The 18,894-nt window shown below is 40.8% G+C and overlaps 1 protein-coding gene across 1 annotated transcript in view; it reads right to left on the bottom strand.

The window, feature by feature from the left end:
* The window catches only part of LOC133571975 (lysine-specific demethylase RSBN1L-like), a 52,116-nt gene that overhangs the window by 8,096 nt on the left and 25,126 nt on the right, over positions 1-18,894 (bottom strand). The window contains exons 4-6 of the mRNA XM_061924548.2: positions 5,211-5,348; positions 3,261-3,403; positions 3,024-3,191 (exon numbers count right to left, since the gene is read on the bottom strand). Coding sequence (XP_061780532.1) covers positions 3,024-3,191; positions 3,261-3,403; positions 5,211-5,348 — 449 coding nt within the window. The remainder of the gene's footprint in view (positions 1-3,023; positions 3,192-3,260; positions 3,404-5,210; positions 5,349-18,894) is intronic.

Here is an 18,894-nt window from a genome sequence, read left to right as displayed (position 1 = left end):
GGTGTTGTTGATAAACAGTTTTCGCCTTGCATAGGAGAGTTTTAACTTGCACTTACAGATGTAGCGACCAACTGTAGTTACTGACAGTGGTTTTCTGAAGTGTTCCTGAGCCCATGTGGTGATATCCTTTACACACTGATATCACTTGTTGATGCAGTACCGCCTGAGGGATCGAAGGTCACGGGCTTAGCCGCTTACGTGCAGTGATTTCTCCAGATTCTCTGAACCCTTTGATGATATTACGGAGCGTAGATGGTGAAATCCCTAAATTCCTTGCAATAGCTGGTTGAGAAAGGTTTTTCTTAAACTGTTCAACAATTTGCTCACACATTTGTTGACAAAGTGGTGACCCTCGCCCCGTCCTTGTTTGTGAATGACAGAGCATTTCATGGAATCTACTTTTATACCCAATCATGGCACCCACCTGTTCCCAATTAGCCTGTTCACCTGTGGGATGTTCCAAATAAGTGTTTGATGAGCATTCCTCAACTTTATCAGTATTTATTGCCACCTTTCCCAACTTCTTTGTCACGTGTTGCTGGCATCAAATTCTTAAGTTAATGATTATTTGCAACAACAACAAAAAGTTTATGAGTTTGAACATCAAATATGTTGTCTTTGTAGTACATTCAAGTGAATATGGGTTGAAAAGGATTTGCAAATCATTGTATTCCGTTTATATTTACATCTAACACAATTTCCCAACTCATATGGAAACGGGGTTTGTAGACTGGTCTGCCTGTAGTCCAGATCTGTCTCCCATTGGTGCAATATGAAGGCTAAAATATGAGAAGGGAGACTGTTGAACAACTTAAGCTGTTACCAAAGTCACCACTTTGTCAACAAATGCCTGAGCAAATTGTTTAAGAACAACATTTCTCAACCAGCTATTGCAAGGAATTTAGGGATTTCACCATCTACGCTCCGTAATATCATCAAAAGGTTCAGAGAATCTGGAGAAATCACATTAATGCACATAAGCGATGATATTAAGGACCTTGGATCCCTCAGGCGGTACTGCATCAAAAAGCGATATCAGTGTGTAAAGGATATCACCACATGGGCTCAGGAACACTTCAGAAAACCACCGTCAGTAACTACAGTTGGTCGCTAAATCTGTAAGTGCAAGTTAAAACTCTACTCTGCAAAGCCAAAGCCATTTATCAACAACACCCAGAAACGCTGGGCCGAGCTCATCTAAGATGGACTGATGCAAAGTGGAAAAGTGTTCTGACGAGTCCACATTTTAAATTGTTTTTGGAAACTGTGGAGGTCTTGTCTTGTCCTCCAGAACCATACAAACTGTTCTAGGTGCAAAGTGTAAAAGGCAGCATGTGTGATGGTATGGGGGTGTATTAGTGCCCAAGGCATGGGTAACTTACACATCTGTGAAGGCGCCATTAATGCTGAAAGGTACATACAGGTTTTGGAGCAACATATGTTGCCATCCGAGCAACGTTATCATGGACGCCCCTGCTTATCTCACGTGTTACAACAGTGTGGCTTCATAGTAACAGAGTGCGGGTACTAGACTGGCCTACCTGTAGTCCAGACCTGTCTCCCATTGGTGCAATATGAAGGCTAAAATATGAGAAGGGAGACTGTTGAACAACTTAAGCTGTACATCAAGCAAGAATGGGAAAATAATTCCACTTCAAAAATGTGTCTCCTCAGTTCCCAAACCTTTACTGAGTGTTGTTAAAAGGAAAGGCCATGTAACACAGTGGTAAAAATGCCTTTTTTGCAATGTGGTGCTGCCATTAAATTCTAAGTTCATGATTATTTGCAAAATCAAAATTAAGTTTGCAGTCTACTCAATTGAATATAAGTTGAAAAGGATTTGTTGTATTTTCTTTTTATTTACCATTTACACAACGTGACAACTTCACTGCTTTTTGGGGTTTTGTATATGAAAAGTATATCTTTATTCTCAATATATTCGACAAAAATAAATACAGGTATATTAACTACCGTATTTTCCGCACTATAAGGCGCACCTAAAAACCACAAATTTTCTCAAAAGCTGACAGTGCGCCTTATAACCCGGTGCGCTTTATATATGGATTAATATTAAGATTCATTTTCATAAAGTTTCGGTCTCGTAACTACGGTAAACAGCCGCCATCTTTTTTCCCGGTAGCACAGGAAGCGCTTCTTCTTCTACGCAAGCAACCGCCAAGGTAAGCACCCGCCCCCATAGAACAGGAAGCGCTTCTTCTTCTACTGTAAGCAACCACCCGCCCGCGTAGAAGAAGAAAAAGCGCGCGGATATTACCGTACGTTTCATTTCCTTTGTGTGTTTACATCTGTAAAGACCACAAAATGGCTCCTACTAAGCGACTGGGATCCGGTTCATGAAAAGACGCAATCTCTCCATCCGCACACGGATTACTATTTCACAGCAACTGATATTCCTGTGAACCGCACTGTGGATACAACGGGAGCACGTACGGTGAATATTCGCACCACAGGGAATGAGAAGTCATCCTTCACTGTGGTTCTAGCTTGCCATGCTAATGGCCAGAAACTTCCACCCATGGTGATATTCAAAAGGAAGACCTTGCCAAAAGAGACCTTTCCAGCCGGCGTCATCATAAAAGCTAACTCGAAGGGATGGATGAAGAAAAGATGAGCGAGTGGTTAAGGTAAGTTTAAGTTTACGCGAAGAGGCCGGGTGGCTTTTTTCACGCAGCTCTGTCCATGTTGATATACGTATGTTTGTGATTGCACATTTGCGTACATTTTGGGAGTGAACAGAGTTGTTAGAACGCTGGTTTTTAATATATTATTAAAGTTTGACTGACCTATCTGACTGTTTTTTTGACATTCCTTTAGCGCAGTTAGATGCGGCTTATAACACGGGGCGGCTTATAGGTGGACAAAGTTTTGAAATATGCCGTTCATTGAAGGCGCGGCTTATAACCCAGGGCGCCTTATGGTGCGGAAAATAGGGTAAATAATTGATAGCATATCAAGACAAAAATGAATATTCGTGCAGGTTTTCAGCCAAAGAGTGTACTCACTCCTCTCCGCAGCGTACGGCCTTCAGCACGCCGACGGCGGCGGTGGTCTGTCTCTCGAAGCCCTGACCGATGTGATCGGCGTGTGCCCTCGTCCGGTCCTCGAACAGCATCTCTCTGGGCTCGCTGGCCCGAGGCAGGTACTGCAGGTTCTTGATCTCGTTGGTGGACCTGCCGTGTGACAGCGGGTCATTGAGCGCCTGTGTGGGACGTCCCTTCAGCCCGTGGACTAAAACCCACCTTTTTCTCTTGAAGGGAGACTTGGGCATCTCGGCCATGGGGATCATCTGCTCGCCGGGTCTGACCCACATGATGGGGCCGTCGTCGCTCTCCGTGGGGCTCTGGAGCCTCAGACTGGAGAAGGTTCCCCAGGGCAGAGTCCGCTGCAGGAACAACCAGCAAGTAAGTCGACGACTCAAACATATCAGAACATATTCCTATTTGCAATGCTGACCCATGCTAGAGATGTTGAAGTGTGATGATAATCACTCATTTACCAAACAAAAATTAATATAAAACACACACAGAGAATGTCTGCAACTTGTGAAGGTGGTGTTTCTTTCTATAATTATTTGTCGTAATGACAAACAGTACACTTTTCCTGCCATCTAGTGTCTAATTCTAAGTCTGTATAGTATAAAACAAGAAAAACATCAATCATATGTCAAGTACCATGTTATATGACTACGGGGTGAATGGTTGAAAAATTATAAAAAAGTTAACATGCTTTAACTTGGTATTTTTCATATACCAAGTTATATTATTAGGATGTACGGTTGTGAAATTAGCTTGAAAAAAAGTGTAAAAATTAGCTAAAAATGTTAGCACGCGACTGTTAATATGTTAGCATATGTCAAGTCAACGTGTCAGTAAAACAACTCTGGGATAATCTATAAATCCCTTTTCTACCGCTCGTTCCCAACGGTTATAAAAAAAAATTTGCTAAAAAGTTAGCATGCTGATGTTAGCATGTTAGCATGTGTCTCGTACCAAATTATAGGGCTCGTTTAAATCCTGTGCTAAGATTGCAAGTACCATTGATTAAAAATCAAACTCAAGTTGATTCAAGGTTACTAGGAAAATAATAAGCTTTGAAACATTGCAACTTTTGGTACAACTTTTTGAAAAATTAGCCCAAAAATGTTAGCATGTGTCAAGTCAACATGTCAGTAAAACAACTCTGGGATAATCCGTCAATCCCTTTTCTACCGCTCGTTCCCAACGGTTACAAAAAAATTTTGCTAAAAAGTTAGCATGCTGATGTTAGCATGCTACCAGTTAGCATGTGTCTCGTACCAAATTATAGGGCTCTGAGGTCATTGAAATCCTGTGCTAAGATTGCAAGTACCATTGATTAAAAATCAAACTCAAGTTGATTCAAGGTTACTAGGAAAAAAATAAGCTTTGAAACATTGCAACTTTTGGCACAACTTTTTGAAAAATTAGCCCAAAATGTTAGCATGTGTCAAGTCAACATGTCAGTAAAACAACTCTGGGATAATCCGTCCATCCCTTTTCTACCGCTTGTCCCTAACGGTTATAAAATCAACAAAAAAGTTAGCATGCCAATGTTAGCATGTTAGCAGCTAGCATGTGTCTCATACTAAATGATATGACTCTGAGGTCATTTAAATCCTGTGCTAAGAGTGCAAGTACCATTGATTAAAAATCATAAACTCACAAGTTTATGATTTGGGTTATTGTGGAAAAAAATAAGCCTGAAAACTTTGCTACTTTTGGCACAACTTTTTGAAAAATTAGTCCAAAATGTTAGCATGCGACTCGAAACAAGTTAGCATATGTCAAGTCAACATGTCAGTAAAACAACTCTGGTATCTCCCATCCCTTTTCTACCACTTGTCCCCCAAGTTGTACCTAAAATGGTTATAAAAAATTTGCTAAAAAGTTAGCATGCCAATGTTAGCATGCTACCAGTTAGCATGTGTCTCGTACCAAATGATATGACTCTGAGGTCATTTAAATCCTGTGCTAAGAGTGCAAGTACCATTGATTAAAAATCATAAACTTGAAAAAAAATAAGCCTGGAAACATTACAACTTTTGGCACACCTTTCTGAAAAATTGGGTTAGGGCAAATTGGAAGTAATTTAGGCTGCAATAAGAGCCCGCAAAATCCTGAAGGAAGTGCCAAACTAGCAGATTGTGTTGACGGCAAGACGGACGTGACTACCTCCAGAAAGGGAGACTCCTCCAACATGGTGATGAACTCGGGGAAGAAGTCGCCGACCTCCTCGTCCACGGCTCCCACCAGACTGACTTGCCGCATGGCCCCGGCCCGGTACGTTCCCTGGGAGTACGTGCGCTTCACCTGCAAGCAGAGGACACGTAAAGCCAACTTTATTTATAGATCACAACCTGAAGTGCATCAAACTAGGCGCTGCACACTCCTAACTGCATTACATATCGCGACGGTTTGTATTTTGCCACGGTCTTTCCTAAATGACAAACGTTGTCTTTGCGCTGTGTTTATATGCCGGGGCTTAAATGACACAAACGTCGCTCGCTTCCTCCGCAGAGAAGAGGCAACCTCACGCACGCACTGCCATTTCCAGCCAAACAGTTTTTATAGTCTGGGCTGGCATTAAAACTGCAGTGAGTGTTTAAAGAGAGGGGGAGTAAAAACTGCTGACACATGTTGAGGCAGAGAGAAAAGTCCCAAAGAGAGCTGCACCAGTACCTGATGCCATGCTGATTGCTGCTCAACGTCCACTCATCGATGAGTTAAGGCTGGAAGAAAATGCCGCGACGCTAAGCGGCAGATCAAACACTTACCAGACTCTTTATTAGGTACAATGTATGAACTTGCAAACAGTACCAACGCTGTGTGTAGTGTTCAGAGCAGAACTGGGCAAATATTAAAAGTTAAAGTTAAAGTACCAATTAGAGATGTCCGATAATGGCTTTTTTGCCGATATCCCGATATTGTTCAACTCTTAATTACCGATTCCGATATCAACCGATACCGATATATCATACTTGCCAACCTTGAGACCTCAGATTTCGGGAGGTGGGGGGTGGGGGCGTGGTCGGGGGGCGAGGTTGGGGGCGTGGTTAAGATATATATATATATATATATATATATATAAGAAATACTTGACTTTCAGTGAATTCTAGCTATATATATATATATATATATATATATATATATATATATATATATATAAATAAAATAAATACTTGAATTTCAGTGTTCATTTACAAACTACAACTCACAAACACTTTAGAGTTAGGCTCCACCATCAGAATGTGTACTTAAACTTATAAAGATCACATGGATATTATTCAGTGAGTTGATTCACCAAAACTAACCTGTTATACAGGAGGAAAAAGCACACAGGACGTTTCAATTGTTCACAGACTGGTCGCGCTCATCAGAATGACAAGCCACTTCCGGTCTGCAGGTGATAGCATTCAATTGGGAAGAAACGCCCTAATGCCCCCTACTGACCAATGTGAATACTGATAAATGTGTAATGACAGCTCCAAAAACGAATTCAAACCACAAAATAAAACAAATAAATCAACACAAAAATGTGACACATTATGGGTGGGTCACATATGCATGTACAGTAGATGGCAGTATTGTCCTGTTTAAAAGTGTCACAACATTGCTGTTTACGGCAGACGAACTGCTTTACGGTAGACACTACTGTTGTGTGTTGTTAACACGTCACTCAGGTCCGCCTGAATTTCGGGAGAAAATTTGTCCCGGGAGGTTTTCAGGAGAGGCGCTGAATTTCGGGAGTCTCCCGGAAAATCCGGGAGGGTTGGCAAGTATGCGATATATAATGTCGTGGAATGAACACATTATTATGCCTAATTTTGTTGTGATGCCCCGCTGGATGCATTAAACAATGTAACAAGGTTTTCCAAAATAAATCAACTCAAGTTATGGGGAAAAAAAATGCCAACATGGCACTGCCATATTTATTATTGAAGTCACAAAGTGCATTCTTTTTTTTAAACATGCCTCAAAACAGCAGCTTGGAATTTTGGGACATGCTCTCCCTGAGATAATAAAAGGCATTGAAGCTTAGGGAAGGCTATGCAAAACGAAACTAAAACTGAACTTGCTGCAAAGTAAACACAAACAGAATGCTGGACGACAGCAAAGACTTACGGCTCGTGGAGCTACGTCATTTCCTGGGACGTGCCACAGGGCATTTCCTGTGGGATGGGATTCGAATAAAGAACCAACTCTTTTTCTTTACTATAGTGGCCTCGATAACGGGAACCAGTTCTCAAAAAGGGATTCGAGTCCATGGAATCGGTTCTTTTCTTATCGAACAACCGGGAGAACCGGTTTCGAACATCATCTATTAGTACCAACGCTGTGTGTAGTGTTCAGAGCAGAGCTGAGCAAATATTAAAAGTTAAAGTACCAATTAGAGATGTCCGATAATGGCTTTTTTGCCGATATGCTGATATTGTCCAACTCTTAATTACCGATTCCAATATCAACCGATACCGATATATACAGTCGTGGAAGTAACACATTATTATGCCTAATTTTGTTGTGATTCCCCACTGGATGCATTAAACAATGTAACAAGGTTTTCCAAAATGATCCAACTCAAGTTATGGAAAAAAATGCCAACATGGCACTGCCATATTTATTATTGAAGTCACAAAGTGCATTTTTTTTTTTTAACATGCCTCAAAACAGCAGCTTGGAATTTTGGGACATGCTCTCCCTGAGAGAAGAAAAGGCATTGAAGCTTAGGGAAGGCTGTGCAAAACGAAACTAAAACTGAACTTGCTGCAAAGTAAACACAAACAGAATGCTGGACGACAGCAAAGACTTACGGCGTGTGGAGCTACGTCATTTCCTGGGACGTGCCACAGGGCATTTCCTGTGGGACGGGATTCGTTCCCAGGGATTCGAATAAAGAACCAACTCTTTTGCTTTACTATAGTGGCCTCGATAACGGGAACCAGTTCTCAAAAAGGGATTCGAGTCCATGGAATCGGTTCTTTTCTTATCGAACAACCGGGAGAACCAGTTTCGAACATCATCCCTAGTACCAACGCTGTGTGTAGTGTTCAGAGCAGAGCTGCGCAAATATTAAAAGTTAAAGTACCAATTAGAGATGTCCAATAATGGCTTTTTTGCCGATATCCCGATATTGTCCAACTCTTAATTACCGATTCCGATATCAACCGATACCGATATATACAGTGGTGGAATTAACACATTATTATGCCTAATTTTGTTGTGACGCCCCGCTGGATGCATTAAACAATGTAACAAGGTTTTCCAAAATAAATCAACTCAAGTTATGGAAAAAAATGCCATCATGGCACTGCCATATTTATTATTGAAGTCACAAAGTGCATTATTTTTTTTTAACATGCCTCAAAACAGCAGCTTGGAATTTGGGACATGCTCTCCCTGAGAGAAGAAAAGGCATTGAAGCTTAGGGAAGGCTGTGCAAAACGAAACTAAAACTGAACTGGCTGCAAAGTAAACACAAACAGAATGCTGGACGACAGCAAAGACTTACGGCGCGTGGAGCAGACGGCGTCCACAAAGTACATCCGTACATGATATGACAATCAACAATGTCCCAAACAAAGAACAAATAAATAGACTTGATTGCCAAAACAAAGCAGGTGCGGGGAATAGCGTTGAAGGAAGACTGCTACAGGAAAATACCAACAAAACAGGAAAAGCCACCAAAATAGGAGCGCAAGACAAGAATTAAAACACTACACACAGGAAAACGTCAAAAAAGTCAAAATAAGTCAGGGCGTGATGTGACAGGTCGTGACAGTACACCTACTTTGAGACAAGAGCTATGGTGAAGCATGGTTGGTGATGGTTTGAATTCATATCCAACAGGCGGGGGTGTATATTGTAGCGTCCCGGAAGAGTTAGTGCTGCAAGGGGTTCTGGGTATTTGTTCTGTTGTGTTTATGTTGGGTTACGGTGCGGATGTTCTCCCAAAATGTGTTTGTCATTCTTGTTTGGTGTGGGTTCACAGTGTGGCACATATTTGTAACGGTGTTAAAGTTGTTTATACGGCCACCCTCAGTGTGACCTGTATGGCTATTGACTAAATATGCTATGCATTCACTTTGTGTGAAAAGCCGTAGATGTCATGTGATTGGGCCGGCACGCAAAGGCAGTGCTTTTAAGGTTTATTGGCGCTCTGTACTTCTCCTTACGTCCGTGTACACAGCGGCGTTTTAAAAAGTCATACATTTTACTTTTGGAAACCGATACCGCTAATTTTGAAACCGATACCAATAATTTCCGATATTACATTTTAAAGCATTTATCGGCCGATAATATCGGCAGTCCGATATTATCGGACATCTCTAGTACCAATGATTGTCACACACACACACTAGGTGTGGTGAAATTTGTCCTATGCATTTGACCCATCCCCTTGTTCACCCCCCCTTGGAGGTGAGGGGAGCAGTGAGCAGCAGCGGTGGCCGCGCCCGGGAATCATTTTTGGTGATTTAACCCCCAATTCCAACCCTTGATGCTGAGTGCCAAGCAGGGAGGTAATGGCTCCCATTTTTATAGTCTTTGGTATGACTCGGCCGGGGTTTGAACTCAGGGCGGACACTCTAACCACTAGGCCACTGAGAAGGTCTTTGTGACTCGGGGGGGTCACATTGAGAGAAAACATGTGTCTCGGGGGGCCTGTGTGTGTATAAATCAGTGGTTTTTTCAACCTTTTTTGAGCCAAGGCACATTTTTTGCGTTGAAAAAATGCGGAGGCACACCACTAGCAGAAATCATTAAAAAACGAAACTCAGTTGACAGTAAAAAGTCATTGGATATGACTTTAAAGCATAACCAAGCATGCATCACTATAGCTCTTGTCTCAAAGTAGGTGTACTGTCACCACCTGTCATATCACACCCTGACTTATTTGGACTTTTAGTTCTTGTCTTGCGCTCCTATTTTGGTGGCTTTTTCTCTTTTTTTGGTATTTTCCTGTAGCAGTTTCATGTCTTCATTTGAGCGATATTTCCCGCATCTACTTTGTTTTAGCGATCAAGAATATTTCAGTTGTTTTTATCTTTCTTTGTGGGGACATTGTTGATTGTCTTGTCATGTTCGAATGTACCGTATTTTCCGCACCATAAGGCGCCCTGGGTTATAAGCCGCGCCTTCAATGAACGGCATATTTCAAAACTTTGTCCACCTATAAGCCGCCCCGTGTTATAAGCCGCATCTAACTGCGCTAAAGGGAATGTCAAAAAAACAGTCAGATAGGTCAGTCAAACTTTAATAATATATTAAAAACCAGCGTTCTAACAACTCTGTTCACTCCCAAAATGTACGGTAATGTGCAAATGTGCAATCACAAACATAGTAACACTCAAAATAGTGCATCAATAACTTAATGTTGCTCGAACGTTAATGTCACAACACACAAAATAAACATAACGCTCACTTTCTGAAGTTATTCTTCATTCATAAATCCCTCGAATTCTTCTCCTTCGGTGTCCGAATTAAAAAGTTGGGCGAATACGGGATCCAAAATGGCCGGCTCCGTCTCGTCGAAGTCATTGCCTTCCGGAAAGCTCGGACCACAGTTGTGACCGAAATATCCGCCCAGGCATTTACGATCCACTGGCAGATGTTGGCGTATGTCGTCCGGCGCTGTCTCCCTGTCTTAGTGAAGGTGTGTTCGCCTTCGGTCATCCATTGTTCCCACGCCGTTCGCAGTCGTGCTTTAAATGCCCTGTTGACACCAATATCCAGCGGTTGGAGTTCTTTGGTTAATCCACCCGGAATGACGGCGAGTGTTGTATTTGTGTGCTTCACTTGTTTTTTGACACCATCTGTGATGTGGGCGCGCATGGAGTCGTATATCAACATGGAACACACAAAGGAAATGAAACGTAATACCCGCGCGCTTCTTCTTCTTCTACGGGGGCGCTTCCTCTTTCATCTGGGGGCGGGTGCTTACCTTGGCAGTTGCTTACCATAGAAGAAGAAGCGCTTCCTCTTCTACGGGGAAAAAAGATGGCGGCTGTTTACCGTAGTTGCGAGACCGAAACTTTATGAAAATAAATATTTATATTAATCCATATATAAGGCGCACCGGGTTATAAGCCGCACTGTCAGCTTTTGTGAAAATTTGTGGTTTTTAGGTGCGGCTTATAGTGCGGAAAATACGGTACATTGTCTTTGCTCCACAGTAAGTCTTTGCTGTCGTCCAGCATTCATTCATATGAGTTGGGAAATTGTGTTAGATGTAAATATAAACGGAATACAATGATTTGCAAATCATTTTCAACCCATATTCAGTTGAATATGCTACAAAGACAACATATTTGATGTTCAAACTGATAAACATTTTTTTTTTGTAAATAATCATTAACTTTAGAATTTGATGCCAGCAACACGTGACAAAGAAGTTGGGAAAGGCGGCAATAAATACTGATAAAGTTGAGGAATGCTCATCAAACACTTATTTGGAACATCCCACAGGTGTGCAGGCTAATTGGGAACAGGTGGGTGCCATGATTGGGTATAAAAACAGCTTCCCAAAAAATGCTCAGTCTTTCACAAAAAAAGGATGGGGCGAAATACACCCCTTTGTCTACAACTGCGTGAGCAAATAGTCAAACAGTTTAAGAACAACGTTTCTCAAAGTGCAATTGCAAGAAATTTAGGGATTTCAACATCTACGGTCCATAAAATCATCAAAAGGTTCAGAGAATCTGGAGAAATCACTCCACGTAAGCGGCATGGCCGGAAACCAACATTGAATGACCGTGACCTTCGATCCCTCAGACGGCACTGTATCAAAAACAGACATCAATCTCTAAAGGATATCACCACATGGGCCCAGGAACACTTCAGAAAACCACTGTCACTAAATACAGTTGGTCGCTACATCTGTAAGTGCAAGTTAAAGCTCTACTATGCAAAGCGAAAGCCATTTATCAACAACACCCAGAAACGCCGCCGGCTTCTCTGGGCCCGAGATCATCAGAGATGGACTCATGCAAAGTGGAAAAGTGTTCTGTGGTCTGACGAGTCCACATTTCAAATTGTTTTTGGAAATATTCGACATTGTGTCATCCGGACCAAAGGTGAAGCGAACCATCCAGACTGTTATCGACGCAAAGTTCAAAAGCCAGCATGTGTGATGGTATGGGGGTGTTAGTGCCCAAGGCATGGGTAACTTACACATCTGTGAAGGCACCATTAATACTGAAAGGTACATACAGGTTTTGGAACAACATATGCTGCCATCTAAGCGCCGTCTTTTTCATGGATGCCCCTGCTTATTTCAGCAAGACAAGGCCAAGCCACATTCAGCACGTGTTACAAAAGCGTGGCTTCGTAAAAAAAGAGTGCGGGTACTTTCCTGGCCCGCCTGCAGTCCAGACCTGTCTCCCATCGAAAATGTGTGGCGCATTATGAAGCGTAAAGTACGACAGCGGAGACCCCGGACTGTTGAACGACTGAAGCTCTACATAAAACAAGAATGGGAAAGAATTCCACTTTCAAAGCTTCAACAATTAGTTTCCTCAGTTCCCAATCGTTTATTGAGTGTTTTTAAAAGAAAAGGCCATGTAACACATGCCCTTTCCCAACTACTTTGGCACGTGTTGCAGCCATGAAATTCTAAGTTAATTATTATTTGCAAAAAAAAAATAAAGTTTTTGAGTTTGAACATCAAATATCTTGTCTTTGTCGTGCATTCAACTGAATATTGGTTGAATAATCATTGTATTCCGTTCATATTTACATCTAACACAATTTCCCAACTCATATGGAAACGGGGTTTGTACTTTGTTTTAGCACTCAAGAATATTTCAGTTGTTTTCGTCCTTCTTTGTGGGGACATTGTTGATTGTCATGTCATGTTCGGATGTACATTGTGGACGCCATCTTTGCTCCACAGTAAGTCTTTGCTGTCGTCCAGCATTCTGTTTTTGTTTACTTAGTAGCCAGTTCAGTTTTAGTTTAGTTCTGCATAGCCTTCCCTGAGCTTCAATGCCTTTTCTTAGAGATTTTTGGTTTAAGCATTAGACACCTTTTTACCTGCACGCTGCCTCCCGCTGTTTCTCACATCTACAAAGCATTTAGCTACCTGCTGCCACCTACTGATATGGAAGAGTATTACACGGCTACTCTGCCGAGCTCTAGACAGCATCGACACTCATCAACAACAACATATAATTTGCAGACTATAATTACTGGTTTGCAAAAAATATTTTTAACCCAAATAGGTGAAATTAGATAATCTCCCACGACACACCAGACTGTATCTATGCACAGTGGTTGAAAAACACTGGTCTAAATGATAAATACACATTTAGCTGTAAAAATCTCCTGTACAGTATGTGTGTTTGGGTCCCTATTTTCCAGGAACATTAATAGCAAAAGTCACAATGTCCCATAGAGTTCTTAAAAAGTTATGACAGACCACCTAAAAAAAAACGGAATGGAATTTTACAGTTTTTCACTGAATGGGACACCCAAAATGTACATGAAAATAAAGAAAGTGGGATTTACAATATTAATTATGAACAATAAAAGACTGAATATCAACAACATACGAACATATTTTACTTCTCAGACCAGCTCCTCCATCCTTTTACAATCAAGCAAACCAAGAAAAATGTAACAAAACAGCAAAATATGAATGCAAAGGGTAATAAACATCACGCCGTGACTTATTTGGACTTTTTTGCTGTTTTCCTGTGTGTAGTGTTTTAGTTCTTGTCTTGCACTCCTATTTTGGTGGCTTTTTCTCTCTTTTTTTTGGTGTTTTCCTGTCTTCCTTTGAGCGATATTTCCCGCATCTACTTTGTTTTTAGCAATGAAGAATATTTCAGTTGTTTTCATCCTTCTTTGTGGGGACATTGTTGATTGTCATGTTCGGATGTACATGGTGGACACCGTCTTTGCTCCACAGTAAGTCTTTGCTGTCGTCCAGCATTCTGTTTTTGTTTACTTCGTAGCCAGTTCAGTTTTAGTTTTGTTCTACATAGCCTACCCTAAGCTTCAATGCCTTTTCCTAGGGGCACTCGCCTTTTGTTTATTTTTGGTTTAAGCATTAGACACTTTTTTACCTGCACGCTGCCTCCCGCTGTTTCCCACATCTACAAAGCAATTAGCTAACTGCTGCCACCTACTGATATGGAAGAGTATTACACGGTTACTCTGCCGAGCTCTAGACAGCATCGACACTCAACAACAACACATCATTTGCAGACTATAATTACTGGTTTGCAAAAAATATTTTTAACCCTAATAGGTGAAATTAGATCATCTCCCACGACACACCAGACTGTATCTATGCACAGTGGTTGAAAAACACTGGCATAAATGATAAATACACATTTAGCTGTAAAAATCTCCTGTACAGTATGTGTGTTTGGGTCCCTATTTTCCAGGAACATTAATACCCAAAGTCACAATGTCCCATAGAGTTCTTAAAAAGTTATGACAGACCACCTCAAAAAAAGCCGGAATGGAATTTTACAGTTTTTCACTGAATGGGACACCCAAAATGTACATGAAAATAAAAAAAGTGGGATTTACAATATTAACTATGAACAATAAAAGACTGAATATCAACAACATATGAACATATTTTACTTCTCAGACCAGCTCCTCCATCCTTTTACAATCAAGCAAACCAAGAAAAATGGAACAAAACAGCAAAATATGAATGTAAAGGGTAATAAACATCACGCCGTGACTTATTTGGACTTTTTTGCTGTTTTCCTGTGTGTAGTGTTTCAGTTCTTGTCTTGCACTCCTATTTTGGTGGCTTTTTCTCTTCTTTTTTTTTGGTGTTTTCCTGTCTTCCTTTGAGCGATATTTCCCGCATGTACTTTGTTTTCAGCAATGAAGAATATTTCAGTTGTTTTCATCCTTCTTTGTGGGGACATTGTTGATTGTCATGTCATGTTCGGATGTACATGGTGGATGCCGTCTTTGCTCCACAGTAAGTCTTTGCTGTCGTCCAGCATTCTGTTTTTGTTTACTTCGTAGCCAGTTCAGTTTTAGTTTTGTTCTACATAGCCTACCCTAAGCTTCAATGCCTTTTCTTCGGGGCACTCTAGACACGCCGTGACTTATTTGGACTTTTTTGCTGTTTTCCTGTGTGTAGTGTTTTAGTTCTTGTCTCGCACTCCTATTTTGGTGGCTTTTTCTCTTTTTTTTTGGTGTTTTCCTGTCTTCCTTTGAGCGATATTTCCCGCATCTACTTTGTTTTTAGCAATGAAGAATATTTCAGTTGTTTTCATCCTTCTTTGTGGGGACATTGTTGATTGTCATGTCATGTTCGGATGTACATTGTGGACGCCGTCTTTGCTCCACAGTAAGTCTTTGCTGTCGTCCAGCATTCTGTTTTTGTTTACTTAGTAGCCAGTTCAGTTTTAGTTTCGTTCTGCATAGCCTTCCCTAAGCTTCAATGCCTTTTCTTAGGGGCACTCACCTTTTGTGTATTTTTGGTTTAAGCATTAGACACTTTTTTACCTGCACACTGCCTACCGCTGGTTCCCACATCTACAAAGCAATTAGCTACCTGCTGCCACCTACTGATATGGAAGAGTATTACACAGTTACTCTGCCGAGCTCTAGACAGCATCGACACTCAACAACAACACATCATTTGCAGACTATAATTACTGGTTTGCAAAAAATATTTTTAACCCTAATAGGTGAAATTAGATCATCTCCCACGACACACCAGACTGTATCTATGCACAGTGGTTGAAAAACACTGGTATAAATGATAAATACACATTTAGCTGTAAAAATCTGCTGTACAGTATGTGTGTTTGGGTCCCTATTTTTCAAGAACGCTAATACCAATTGTCACAATGTCCCATAGAGTTCTTAAAAAGTTATGACAGGCCACCTCAAAAAAAACGGAATGGAATTTTACAGTATTTCACTGAATGGGACACCCAAAATGTACATGAAAATAAAGAAAGTGGGATTTACAATATTAACTATGAACAATAAAAGACTGAATATCAACAACACATGAACATATTTTACTTCTCAGACCAGCTCCTCCATCCTTTTACAATCAAGCAAACCAAGAAAAATGTAACAAAACAGCAAAATATGAATGCAAAGGGTAATAAACATCACGCCGTGACTTATTTGGACTTTTTTGCTGTTTTCCTGTGTGTAGTGTTTTAGTTCTTGTCTTGCACTCCTATTTTGGTGGCTTTTTCTCTTTTTTTTTTTGGTGTTTTCCTGTCTTCCTTTGAGCGATATTTCCCGCATCTACTTTGTTTTTAGCAATGAAGAATATTTCAGTTGTTTTCATCCTTCTTTGTGGGGACATTGTCGATTGTCATGTTCGGATGTACATTGTGGACGCCGTCTTTGCTCCACAGTAAGTCTTTGCTGTCGTCCAGCATTCTGTTTTTGTTTACTTCGTAGCCAGTTCAGTTTTAGTGTCGTTCTGCATAGCCTTCCCTAAGCTTCAATGCCTTTTCTTAGGGGCACTCTAGACACGCCGTGACTTATTTGGACTTTTTTGCTGTTTTCCTGTGTGTAGTGTTTTAGTTCTTGTCTTGCACTCCTATTTTGGTGGCTTTTTCTCTTTTTTTTTTTTTGGTGTTTTCCTGTCTTCCTTTGAGCGATATTTCCCGCATCTACTTTGTTTTTAGCAATGAAGAATATTTCAGTTGTTTTCATCCTTCTTTGTGGGGACATTGGTGATTGTCATGTCATGTTCGGATGTACTTTGTGGACGCCGTCTTTGCTCCACAGTAAGTCTTTGCTGTCGTCCAGCATTCTGTTTTTGTTTACTTCGTAGCCAGTTCAGTTTTAGTTTTGTTCTACATAGCCTACTCTAAGCTTCAATGCCTTTTCTTAGGGGCACTCACCCTTTGTTTATTTTTGGTTTAAGCATTAGACACTTTTGTACCTTCACACTGCCTCCCGCTGTTTCCGACATTTACAAAGCAATTAGCTACCTGCTGCCACCTACTGATAGGTCACAATGTCCCATAGAGTTCTTAAAAAGTTATGACAGACAACCTAAAAAAAACCGGAATGGAATTTTACAGTTTTTCACTGAATGGGACACCCAAAATGTACATGAAAATAAAGAAAGTAGGATTTACAATATTAATTATGAACAATAAAAGACTGAATATCAACAACATATGAACATATTTTACTTCTCAGACCAGCTCCTCCATCCTTTTACAATCAAGCAAACCAAGAAAAATGTAACAAAACAGCAAAATATGAATGCAAAGGGTAATAATCATCACCTGTCACATCACGCCGTGACTTATTTGGACTTTTTTGCTGTTTTCCTGTGTGTAGTGCTTTAGTTCTTGTCTTGCACTCCTATTTTGGTGGCTTTTTCTCTTTTTTTGTGTGTGTTTTCCTGTAGCGGTTACATGTCTTCCTTTGAGCGATATTTCCCGCATCTACTTTGTTTTTAGCAATGAAGAATATTTCAGTTGTTTTCATCCTTCTTTGTGGGGACATTGTTGATTGTCATGTTCGGATGTACATGGTGGACGCCGGCTTTGCTCCACAGTAAGTCTTTGCTGTCGTCCAGCATTCTGTTTTTGTTTACTTCGTAGCCAGTTCAGTTTTAGTTTCGTTCTGCATAGCCTTCCCTAAGCTTCAATGCCTTTTCTTAGGGGCACTCTAGACACGCCGTGACTTATTTGGACTTTTTTGCTGTTTTCCTGTGTGTAGTGTTTTAGTTCTTGTCTTGCACTCCTATTTTGGTGGCTTTTTCGCTTTTTTTTTTGGTGTTTTCCTGTCTTCCTTTGAGCGATATTTCCCGCATCTACTTTGTTTTTAGCAATGAAGAATATTTCAGTTGTTTTCATCCTTCTTTGTGGGGACATTGTTGATTGTCATGTCATGTTCGGATGTACATTGTGGACGCCGTCTTTGCTCCACAGTAAGTCTTTGCTCTTGTCCAGCATTCTGTTTTTGTTTACTTTGTAGCCAGTTCAGTTTTAGTTTCGTTCTGCATAGCCTTCCCTAAGCTTCAATGCCTTTTCTTCGGGGCACTCTAGACACGCCGTGACTTATTTGGACTTTTTTGCTGTTTTCCTGTGTGTAGTGTTTTAGTTCTTGTCTTGCACTCCTATTTTGGTGGCTTTTTCTCTCTTTTTTTTTGGTGTTTTCCTGTCTTCCTTTGAGCGATATTTCCCGCATGTACTTTGTTTTTAGCAATGAAGAATATTTCAGTTGTTTTCATCCTTCTTTGTGGGGACATTGTTGATTGTCATGTCATGTTCCGATGTACATTGTGGACGCTGTCTTTGCTCCACAGTAAGTCTTTGCTGTCGTCCAGCATTCTGTTTTTGTTTACTTCGTAGCCAGTTCAGTTTTAGTTTTGTTCTACATAGCCTACCCTAAGCTTCAATGCCTTTTCTTCGGGGCACTCTAGACACGCCGTGACTTATTTGGACTTTTTTGCTGTTTTCCTGTGTGTAGTGTTTTAGTTCTTGTCTTGCACTCCTATTTTGGTGGCTTTTTCTCTTTTTTTTTTGGTGTTTTCCTGTCTTCCTTTGAGCGATATTTCCCGCATCTACTTTGTTTTTAGCAATGAAGAATATTTCAGTTGTTTTCATCCTTCTTTGTGGGGACATTGTTGATTGTCATGTCATGTTCCGATGTACATTGTGGACGCCGTCTTTGCTCCACAGTAAGTCTTTGCTGTCGTCCAGCATTCTGTTTTTGTTTACTTCGTAGCCAGTTCAGTTTTAGTTTTGTTCTACATAGCCTACCCTAAGCTTCAATGCCTTTTCTTCGGGGCACTCTAGACACGCCGTGACTTATTTGGACTTTTTTGCTGTTTTCCTGTGTGTAGTGTTTTAGTTCTTGTCTCGCACTCCTATTTTGGTGGCTTTTTCTCTTTTTT

Source organism: Nerophis lumbriciformis, linkage group LG29 (genome assembly GCF_033978685.3).
Source record: "Nerophis lumbriciformis linkage group LG29, RoL_Nlum_v2.1, whole genome shotgun sequence".
NCBI lineage: Eukaryota > Metazoa > Chordata > Actinopteri > Syngnathiformes > Syngnathidae > Nerophis > Nerophis lumbriciformis.
This window is presented reverse-complemented; position numbering and strand designations above follow the sequence as displayed.